Source organism: Phaethon lepturus, unplaced genomic scaffold, assembly GCF_000687285.1.
Source record: "Phaethon lepturus isolate BGI_N335 unplaced genomic scaffold, ASM68728v1 scaffold53261, whole genome shotgun sequence".
Lineage (NCBI taxonomy): Eukaryota > Metazoa > Chordata > Aves > Phaethontiformes > Phaethontidae > Phaethon > Phaethon lepturus.
The window spans coordinates 1,838-13,131 of NW_010518070.1; the positions used below are offsets into that span (position 1 = coordinate 1,838).

The following is an 11,294-nucleotide window of genomic DNA, read 5'->3' on the forward strand; positions in this document are numbered from 1 at the left end:
CTTGTGCCACTCAGTTCAGAGGTGTGTTTTGTTTAGTTTGGTTTTTGTAACACAACATCCACAAAGAACTGAATGACATCTCCTTTGATGGACAGCCTGAAAAGCACGGACATCTCGGCACAAAGCTGGATGACTGACGGCTTTGTTTTATTCTTATAGGATTACAAACTCATCAGGGAGTCTTGGACTTATATACAACCTCCCTTTTATCTTGTTAATGTATTTAGACTGTAGCCGCTGCTTAGATCCTTGAAACATTTGCAAATATTTATGTTCTAAAAAGCTGCTAGTCTGATCAGAGATTTTGGTTTCTGCTGACACAGAAAATGATCTTCACGACCAAGGCAAAAGCTGGGGGGAGTTGGTGTAAGATATAATGCCATCCACTGTGTGCTCTTCACATGTAATGCCTGTATTACATTGACTGAGTAACTTACGTATTGGTGCCTCAGGCTGCGACTTTTCCTTCTCAGCTGTAATTTTGCCCAAGCACTCTACAATTATATCCCTTTGGTAGCAGCTGAAATATAAATCTCCTTGCTTTTTCCTGTCGTTATTTAATGAGTGGCAGACATGGCCTGTTTACATAATCGCCCTAATGGCCTCATTGAAAGTGAAACCAGGCACGGGTTCCGTAAACCATGTGATTTTCTCCCTACGCAACCCTGAGCCCTACAGCATCTGTCCCCTCCCGGAGGCTGATGGCACGGCGGCTCTCCGGAGTTTGGCACAGCTTTGGAGGCAATCTGTTCTCATCCTGGAAGCATGCAAAACCTCTTTGCTTCTCAAAGGAAAGGCTGCCATAAAATCTGTGCGCTAGTGGGGTTAGGCAACTTAAAGGAGAATTGCAAAGTTGTACAGTATAATGGAGATTTGCAAGTTTTAAAATGTGCATGCTCTGCTCACTATATAAACTACGCTGTTAGGCACAGCCCAATGTTTTTTTGTCAAAGGTACATTTTGAGAGATTTTTTGACTTTCCTAACAATTATTTCTTTTTCACAAAGGTATAAAGTTTCGTCAACGTGTCAGTTGAAAAAAACAACACCCACACTATTGCTTCAGCAGGAAAGTCCCTAAAACCAGAAATACTTTAATTTGCTCTTCCCGCCTCAGGAGCAGCATAGATGTTTTCTGTCTCCATTTTAATTCCTGGATGATAACATCTGGAGCAGACTGGATCCAGCCCCTGTGAGATTCTGCTGAGAGTGCATTTTTTTGAGGGAAACAGGAAGACTATCTTTTAAAAGGAGTTCTTGTATTCAGGGTTGATGCCCTTCTGATCCACATCCACTTTTACCAGTTGATAGCATGACCTTGACTACACTGACAGTAATTTTGCAGCAGATAGGACTTGTCAGCTACCCGGGGCATATAAAAAAGGATCTTGTACTAGAAGGACAAGTTTAAAAATTTCAGGTGCTACTAGAAAAGAATAAAGGGGACCTCTTCCTCTCCAGAGAGTGACCAGTGAGTAGTTCCAGAACTGTCCCCCTGAAATCTAAGCCTTTAACTAGCTTTTTAAACATGCTCGCAGCCATGCTATCAAACGACTATCATAATTATTTCTCTCAAGAGTCTATACAGCTCTTGCAGCTCATCCCAAAGCAGGTTTAAGAGACCAGACGACCTGGCAGCTGCAGAGTATGTCACCTTAAAGGGGAGTCAAATGAAAGACTCAACACTGATCTGGATTCTCTTCCAAAGTGCTTATGGCCTCAGCAACCTACCACCCCCAGTTACATCTTGGAGCATGAGCACCAAACTTCCTTTAGCCAGAAAGTCCTTATAACAGAAGATTTAATTAAGGACTCAAGATTGGAATTCCTTTTAAGATGGCTCTTAGGAGACCACTACCCTCACCTCTTTCTACAAGGGAGGCGTTTGACTGAGTGCGGTCCCAGCTGGGTAGTGATTTACCCCAGCTCTGCCTGGATGTTTTCTGGAATCAAACTCCTTTATGCTGTGTTATTCTCAGCCGACCTTGTTCTCGGGCATCACATCCTCTGAACAGAGACAGTAAAAAAAAAAATGCCTGCAAATCAGACTAAACAACCATTTATTGTTTGGCAGTGTTGACACCATCCACGGTCAGCCCAAGGTTTGAAAATAAAGTAGCTCAGCTTTCCCAATAGGCTCATGCATTCAGATGACTAAAAATGTCTCCTCCTGTGGGTGTAACTGAAATACAACTGGTTTCAAGAAACAGGAATTACAGATGAACTGTGAAAATGAGTGGGAACAACCGTGGACCAGTGTGAGGAGCTGAGAACTGTAAGCCTCAGGGTATTTAGCACCGTGTAAAAGCACGTTCTCATGTGGCCTGAACAAATGCTACATGAAAGGCAAGTTGTATCTTCAGGCAGCTTATTTCAGGAAGGTAACTGCTTTGCAATTCCTCCTGTTCACAAGCCTTTATGGGGAAAAAAAAAAAATGCACCGTGTATGGGTGACAACCTGCCTTAGAGCAAGAATTCACAGCTAATTCACACTGATACAAACTACCAACAGGTAAAGGAATTGGCTGTGTAAGTACTGTAAACACAGGCACATAAATATGAACCAAGTTTTGTTTAATAACATGACATATCATTGTACATATTATGTACTTCACTACATACAGACCAAGCTGGGTGTTTGGCTTCTGGATTTCAGAACTTGACTCCTTTATTTTTTTGATTTCTTTGTATTAGCTTGACCTTCAGCTACTCTGATAATCACAGAACTATTTATTCTGATAAATTAGCTAGCAGAAGGCCTGCTAACAGAATGAAGACACCACAATTGCTGGGTTGATACTGGATTTACATTGCTATAGGGACTTCAGCATGTTGCACAGATGATTTCTTTCAGTAACAAAGTTGGGGGCCTTGAAAAAAATAAAATCTTCTTTAGAAGACACATTCTGCTTCACGTTTTCCTGTTGCTGATAGTTCCCTTTACCTTAGACAATGTTTATGAATATCTGAGCAGGTTTCAGCATGCCTCTTGGTGACTGTGGAAGAGCCATGTGAGGCTATCCAGGATCTCTGTTTTTCAGACAACAGCAAATGTGGAGGATCAGGTTTCCACTTAACTACCAGTCTTTACGCCAAACCTACTGAGGCGTCATTGTAAACGGGTCACATTGACCTTCCCCTATTTCTCAGCTGGCTGCTGGACACAGGGAAATGCAACATCCAGTCCTGCAACCAGTTAATCTTTGGAGAATTGACCCTTATTAGCTTGCTCTGGGAGCAATCTGAAGTCTCTCTGGTAGGACTGGATAGAGGGGGTTACAGGGCACCCTATTTCACTACTTGAAATGCACTGGACATCAAAACCAGGACCGGCTCCATCAGATTACTAAATCAACACCTAAAAGGGTAGGAAGAGAGGTAAAAAAATAAAGTAAGTGTAAATTAAGCCTTTTAAAAGGAATAAAAAGAGTAAAATCAAAGAAGTTTGATACAGACTTTTAGTTACATTTTTATTACAGTGAGATGAACAAAATACAAACAAATTGAGGAAAATGTAATGAACATTGCCTGATAACATTCTTAGACATTTCATGCATGCTTTTGGAGACGGGCCTTGTCTTGACTTTTAAATACTTCTGGGATATGAATTGTATTTGCAATAGATTTAGGAATTTGCCAAGACTCCTCTCACAAACTGTATCACTTCATAAGCATGTTTGTAAGAATTCATCAGAGTACTTCAGTAAGGTGCTTGCCCAGTAAACAAATACTGAATTATTTTGCTATTAATCTTCTTTCTAGAGCTTTCAAAACAGGTTTTAACTGCTGTGTTATAAAATTAAGCCATATGCTTAGTTAGAATAGAACACACTACTGTTTCTCCTACAGCATATTTCCCTTTCCTGAATAAATGAAATAAATCTTGCAGGACAGATCTGCATATAATATTTTAAGGAAGAAAACTGCATTATGAGTTTGTAAAAGTAAATTTAAGTCTTATCTTTTATGTACAGCTTAAAGATGACAAAGAGTGGACTGCAAGAACAGGCAGGTCATCATTAAAGTCTACAGTAGGCAAGAATTAGTTTATTTACTACTGGATTTACGAAGCTATTTTTCTTTTCTAAGAATTGTTCCACCACCTAAAAAACAAACAAACAAACAAACAAAACCAAAATAAACTTTTCTGTTGATTGCTGAACACTTGTTAACACTGAGATACTATGTCTGTGGGTTATAGAGATACAATTACTGGTAAACATTTACATTAAAGTCAATGGCATTAGGTTAGTGATGCCAGCTCACCTAAAGGAAAAGCTAAACATTGCTATTTTCAGCACAAGTTTGAAACACGCAATAGGACTAAACTTGCCTTGTAGTCCTTCTTCAGTTCCTTGCACAAACATAAATTAACAGGGGCACTTCATATACAACTTGGCACATGGGCATTTTCATCTTGGAAATGCAAGATCATTGCTGGAGAAGATGTGTACGCTGTTACAGAACTACTACTGGTGGGAACGCAGCGGCACCAGCTCCAGGCAGTACGAATAGCCCAGCACGTTCTCATGTACTAAAAGGCTGATCCAAGTTCTACTGAAGTCAGTGAGAAGTCTCACTCTTGAAACTTCTCCCTCAACCCAAGCGTAATCAGCTGACTTCAAAGGTTTACGATCAAATTAAAAGTGGGCTTTTTCTGTTTTTAAATTTATATATATATTGTTAATAATGCTACAGTCAATGTATGTCCACTAGGCCCCACAGTACAGAATCTGTTAAAGTTTAAATCTTTCACACCTCATTCAAGTGCCTACCATACATTTTTAAATGATTTGCAAATACCACAATATCCACCTGTGTTATCAAAGGTATCTTTATTTGATGTAGATAAGACTATGTTTGGGCTAGCAACTTGCTATTCTATATAAATACAAGACAAATCTAACAGTTTGCATTCAGTACTGCACATATTAAAACAAATTAGCTAATAATTTGAATTTTTCTTCCATAAATAATAGCAAAGACATTGAAGTTCTTTTTCAGGAGATAGAAGAAAAGACGTAATTAAATATTACATGAGGTATTTTAACAAAGCATGTTTTCTCACTGAAATAAATCTTAAAATAAGTACCCCTAGTTTAAATGACCTGGTGCAGTAAAACAGAACAGACAGTACTAGATGTCTCCCTGTGTCCAGCAGCAAGTTCATTTTCACAGCACAATTTAACACTTGGTATGTTTTGTAACTAGGAACTAAAATTTGCATTTCTATGCTATCTTCCACCTGAGAATATGAAGGAACTTTACAACCTTGTGATAACCTCCTTCCTCCAGAGGCAGTCAGACCAATTAAATAGCTGCAGAAACAAAAGTACAGTGAGATTTCTGCACCTTGCCCCAGGTCAAAGAGGAAGACGATAACAAAACCAGCCTGATATTCTTTCTCCCATGTTCAACTCCCAGATCTCCGTTCTTTATGTATTGATCCCAGGCCTAAGTCACTGTGTAATCTGCTTTAGACCATTCACTATCTTTTTGTTTGCAGCATGTTCCCAGTAGCCCAAAGGACATGCAGTCTAGTAAACTAAGGTACACAGGACAAAAGAAAATGGAGCTACTAGTTATTAGTCTACAATATGACCTCTTACCAGCATATCTAAACCAATTTACAAGTTAGGCTTTATCATCAAAATGGAAATTTTATTTATATTTTCAACATGAAATACAATAAAATACAGTGTTGTGCTGACAGACCTGCTTTCCTGCAAGATCGGGCAATTCTGTCTTGTATATTTTGATTTTAAATAGATACAGGTCTTATTTTAAACTTTTCCTTTACTCTGACGTTCATTGTAATTAACTCATTAAAAGCAATCATTAAAAGCAATATTTATAAAGCACTGATTGCAGGCTGTACATAACCAGGGAGTGATGACATACAACAGAAGACAACAATTACTTAGTTTTGGTTTATCAAGGGGTAAGTTACATACGCGCTTCTTCAAAATTCAAAAGCTAGCTTCCGTGGAGTCATGAATTGCTTCACCATTTCATCTGTGACCTGCTTCCGTCTCTCTTGATGAGCTGCTATCAAGGGCTGCAATGTTTCAATAAGAACCTTCTTCAGCTCCCCTGTGAGCAATTCCCCACTTGTATATGCCTGTCAAGAAAGTGTTGATTGCTAAATATGTTGCTATATGGAAAACTCAGTGACAAATATTTCTTTAAAAGCCTGGCCCTAGCAAATACCGATTTGGATGTCTTAAAAATAAGCACATGCCTTAGAAGATCATGTGGTATCACTCTGAAAGTGTAACTTGCAAATTGCTTGTTGCCTTTTAAAAGGTTAATACAGCTGGGCAATCTCATACATGACAAGTTATACGGACCGAGTAAGCTACATTCACAAGAATTTAACTGGGAAATCCTGTAATTATTTGCAGGAAAACGCGTATTTTTCTCCCCAGAATCCCAGTCCAAATAAACAGTCACCCTAAGCTGTTTTTTGCAATAAGAGGTACAAATTCTCGTATTTTTTCTCTCATTGCATTTGGATAAGAGATTAGATGTGGTTAACATACCTTTTTATAGCAAAAACACTCAATCTATATTCACACTAGTAGTCATATTCACAGTTGGCAATTCATTCAATTGCTCCGATACTGAAAATGCTTTAGCTAGAAGCACAGGCCGAGTAGTTCAGCCCTGGTTAGAAACCATGGCTGGGGCAGTTCACCTATGATTTAAAATGGCAGTGAACATGATAATCTTACCTGCCTTTGGCATCAAGCCATTTGTAACACCAATTCAAGGTGTAACTGTTGCTGATGCTCACTCAGCAACAGTAAAAGATGTTAACAAGAATGAACTTGTAATTTCAGTGGTGGTTTTTAAGAGGTAGTGTGGGGTTTTTTGTTTTGTTTGTTTGTTATAAAAACACCAATACTGCTTTCTCTGAGTATCCACTTCTGAAAGCTTCGTTCACTGGTACCATAATTAAAACAGCTCCACGAATGCTGTTATAAGCAGTGACTTCAGGTTTTCTAACCTGGTTCTGAGGCAGCATTGCAGCAAGCTGCCAGCTGTGGTCTAGGCTTTGTGCTCTGCAGCAGTTAGCCTGATACTGTTGCAGTGGTTGGAGACTAATGGAAAACAGCTCAGTAAGTGAAATGTGCTCCAGATTTCCATGCGGAATTTACAACAGTCTGCATGGGGATTAGTAGCTATCCAACCCTGCTCTTGTGTGGGAAAGAATGCCGCTCTTGACTTCCTTGCAGCTCCTCCCAGCAGAAGAAAAGCTGATAAATCAGTGTGACACGGGTACCTATCAGCTGTGGATACTGCCTTCTACAGAACGTGTGCTGCCTAGTATTGATGGTGATCATACAGCTGAAGGAAGTGAAATGTCTTGCTACCACCCCTGGGGACAGAAGTCTGCCAGATAGGTCAAAGCAAAATGCAACTTATATGAAACAGTTTTTGCCTGGGATCAGTGAATCAATTCCTCATACATATTACATTTCTTGTGATAAAGAAAAACCCCCAAAACCAGCAAGCTTTAGACATGAGTTTTTGTAGTTTTGCAGAGTATCTACGTACCTTGCACATAAGGAACAGGCAGAGTGTATTATACAATTAAAACAACACTAATCCTAAGGTGGCCTTATTTGAAAAGTAGGAGAGATATTGTCCTACACAGTGTTGGAGATCCTTACTAGGGAATTTTCATTTTTTTTAAATAAGAGGTAGATTGGACTGTAAGAAATACAGAAACTTGCAAAGGATGAAGAGTGTAAGAATAACACCACAATTCCCTTCCTGGAGAAGGTTCATAGGAAGACTTAGTTACAGCTTTGTCCTCACAGTAAGGAATGAATAGTATTACCATCAACTTGGCTACTTACCTGCTTCAGTTGTTCAAGCCTGTCATCATCTTCTAGGAAGAAAGTCAGGTACATAAAAGACACGTCAACGTCACAGTTACCTCCGTACTTCCTGTGCTCTTCAATAGTATCCCTGCCTCCTGAGAAGGCATGCCTGTTAATCTGAAACAACATAATGATGTTATAGTGTAATTTCTACTAAATTCTGAATTATTATATTGTAAACAGAGGTGTATCACGTTCCTCCAAATTCTATATTAAGGACTAGCTGAAGCATGAGTGGGGCAAGTTAATGCAGAGCCTTGGGACCAAAGCAGGGAGGCAAAAGAATGTCATTAGAATCCAGCAGGGAAAAATGGCTATACACATACTCCTCAGACTGCATAGTCAGAATGAAAATGAAGCAGAAATTAAAAATAATCCACCCTAGATTCACTCAAAAAAGTTTTAAGTCCCTTTTGCTGAAACTGTTGTTGGTTGGACAGAACTTGTGCTTACAAGAAATTTACTTCATGTAAGAAAAAGTAAGATATTAACTTTGTCAAGAAATAATTTTGAAAGTGATGAGGAAGGCATAGAGAATTTTGAAGAAATCCTAGAGAGAACCTAGTCTCCTCCTCTTTTCAGAGAAAAGGAAAACAGGAGAAAGCAAAGTTAAAGATTACAAAACTGTGTCTAGAATGGCTAAAATTAGACAAATAGCTAATTGTTCAGTCTAAAAATGGAATACTTGCTGACTCTCCCCTCCTCTTTTTAAGCATAGCTTTCTATGGGGAGATGAACCGCACTGGTGAGTAGATCTGCCTGCTAATCCCTTTCCCAGAAAATGCGGAAGCCACCAGCCTATTTTAAATATTTATACATGTGTAGAGTTCTCAGAGGATGCTAATCTTCCTGCAAATTTAAAGAAAATAAATTGCCAGGAAGAGGAAAAAAAGTATTTCTCAACCATAAGCTGATCTTTCATTTGGCTCTTTTATCTTTTCAGGTATCATCATCAACCAGCCAAGAGACACAAATGCATATGAAGATATGAAGTAGATTTCTGCCCCTCCCAGTTCTGGTATCTAGGAACTGTTACATATTTACAATTTCTGAGCATTCTGACTATCTGTAGGACTCTCTAGTGCTTTTTTTGAATCTTCCTAACCACCATGTTACAGATGCCTTATGGCAACGAATTACATACAAAAATGATGCACTGATGGGTATCTTAAGAAAATAAACTGCCATCTGTCACGTTACATCTATTCTTATATTGCAGGAAGTCTGACTAGCTGTCTCAGTATCCGTAAAACTAAGTTTTTACATATCGTCTTGCACTTCCCCTCACATCTCTCCTTACTAGATTTCGAAAGTCTTCGTATGAAATTTTTTCTACATCCCTTATCTCTATATTTTGTCTCCTTACTAAAGTGAGAGGGATTAAATACAATATTCCAGGTGAAGGCACATTATTGTTTTATATGAAATGTTTCCTATATTAATCTCAAGTTCATTTTTTACATATTGTGGCATCTACTTGTTGACTGAGGGTTTCAATGATTTATCTATAGTCATGCACTGATGTTTTCCCTGAATTAGTACAGACTTAGAATCTAAATAACACTTTCTAGGAAAACTAACAAATGAGCTGTAATTTAGTGGTAATAGGTGAAATAAGAATAGTTTATTATAATGTTGCCATTCATTTCCTTGGATTTCCCAGATGCTTCTCAGCCTTTCCCAATATCTAGTAATTTTTCATCTTCTATTACCTGTAACTTTTTGAACCTCATTACTTAGCAATGTACCAGTTCTGAAAAATGCTGTAAGCAGTAATTTTTTTGTGCAGCAGTGGCACTCTGTTTTTAACCTTCATCCATCACCGGAAGTCACCTTTCCTACTCTATTTTTTTATTTACTGGCCGTAATAATATTTGGTCTTTCACTCGAGCTCTGTTTTCATGAGCATCTGTTTCTGATAAGTTTTAGAAGCTGAAATAAATCTCTTTGTCCTCCATTAGTCAACACTTTAGATTATGTTCGTAATTTTGTCTTTATAGCTTTTATATTCCAAGTAGCTAGAATTATTTTGTTATTTTTCCAACTGGTTTAAAGATAGCAGAAATAGGACTTATGAACTTTACATAAGGCATCTTGGACATCTTTGCAGATTACTAGCTATTTGCCAGGAAAAAAATAGAAGCATGTTACCAACATCCCCACTAACCATGTATCCTCTATTCTGAAATTATAGATTTTTTTAAAAAGCAGCTCTGTAACTGTGCAAATAAACTGGAATTATTATAATCCAAACACATGAAGAATTCAAATTCTTCAAAACAGTACTGTTTAATCAGTTTCTATGTAAGATAATGAATCATTACGAGATGGCTGTAGAAGAATCTGACCTATACATGGGTTTGTCAACTGTTAGAGAATTAACCCAAGCCCACCCAGCAGAAACAAACACTTTTTTTTTTCTTGTTTTGACAGCTAGTTATTTCATGTCTGGTTATCATGCATACAAATACTTTTCCAAAGACTGATTTTTATTTATTTATTTATTTAAATACCGCAACACAGGTGAACTTTTGCCAAATTAAATCACCTAACACTGGTTAAGAGGGATTTTCCTTTGAGCTTGAAAAGGCACTAGGAATATACTCAAATAGGAGGAAATATCCCTTCTAAAGCTTAGATGAAACATATTTTTTTGTGAATTGGAGGGAGAAGTGTATGGCAGCAGCAGACCCGCAAGCAACAGGAACAGTCGGACCTGTGTCGTAACCAGCACTGTGCAATGCTTGGTGCTCCCAGCACAGAGAGGCACTCAAGAGAAAGAGCTATTTATTTGATTTACATGATGGACTGTCAGATTTCAAAACTATGGCAACACAATATTTATTTTTAGAGCATGAGGCTCCACAGCTCTTATTCTTACACCACTGCTCTGCAGATATCAGATAAACAAACATGTTGTTTTGTACTTTATTCTAGCTAGTGTTTGTCCTGTTAGACTAGTTGGCAAGGAAAAAGACTATATTTGACAATCTAGCTAAATTTGCATAACTCTGTCAATTCCTGAAGATACTCTGCCATGAGATGTATGGGAAAAAGGATTCAGATATGTTCAAAGAAAACATTAAAAAATTGTCATTGTAACTGTGAGGACGACCACTCCTTTTTGTTATAAAGCTTTGTGCGCTCAGGTTTTGCAGGTCCCTACCTTTGTCTTGATTTGTTTGGGTGTATCAGTGAGGAAGATGGAGGAGTTGGGATCACTAGCACTCATTTTTGTCTGTGCTCCTTGCAGGGCTGGGAAGAAGACTGAGTGCAGTAAGGCTGGTTTAGGCTGTCCAATTCTAGGTGCTACATCCCGGGTCATTCTAAAATAAGGATCCTAGAACAACCATTAATAAAAGCATAGAATAAGGTTGAAAAATATGATAACAGATGGTATAGAACC

At 38.3% G+C, this 11,294-nt stretch overlaps 1 protein-coding gene across 1 annotated transcript; it reads right to left on the minus strand.

Annotated features, from left to right (window-relative positions):
- Positions 1-5,639: 5,639 nt before the first annotated feature.
- On the minus strand, positions 5,640-11,261 carry LOC104615871 (tryptophan--tRNA ligase, cytoplasmic-like). Its single transcript, XM_010296576.1, has 3 exons — positions 11,055-11,261; positions 7,865-8,005; positions 5,640-6,120 (listed from the first exon to the last, which is right to left on the minus strand). The coding sequence occupies exons 1-3, from the start codon at positions 11,211-11,213 to the stop codon at positions 5,962-5,964; spliced, it is 459 nt and encodes a 152-aa protein (XP_010294878.1). The 5' UTR covers positions 11,214-11,261; the 3' UTR covers positions 5,640-5,961.
- Between the last annotated feature and the right edge of the window lie 33 nt (positions 11,262-11,294).

What these genes read in the sequence shown, in the direction of transcription:
- LOC104615871 (XM_010296576.1), bottom strand. Translation starts at nt 11,213, where the DNA reads ATGACCCGGGATGTAGCACCTAGAATTGGACAGCCTAAACCAGCCTTA. An exon ending in CCAAACAAATCAAGACAAAG is followed by an intron (nt 8,006 to 11,054) that starts GTAGGGACCTGC and finishes ATGTTGTTTCAG; the next exon opens with ATTAACAGGCATGCCTTCTC. An exon ending in GGCTTGAACAACTGAAGCAG is followed by an intron (nt 6,121 to 7,864) that starts GTAAGTAGCCAA and finishes CTTTCTTGACAG; the next exon opens with GCATATACAAGTGGGGAATT.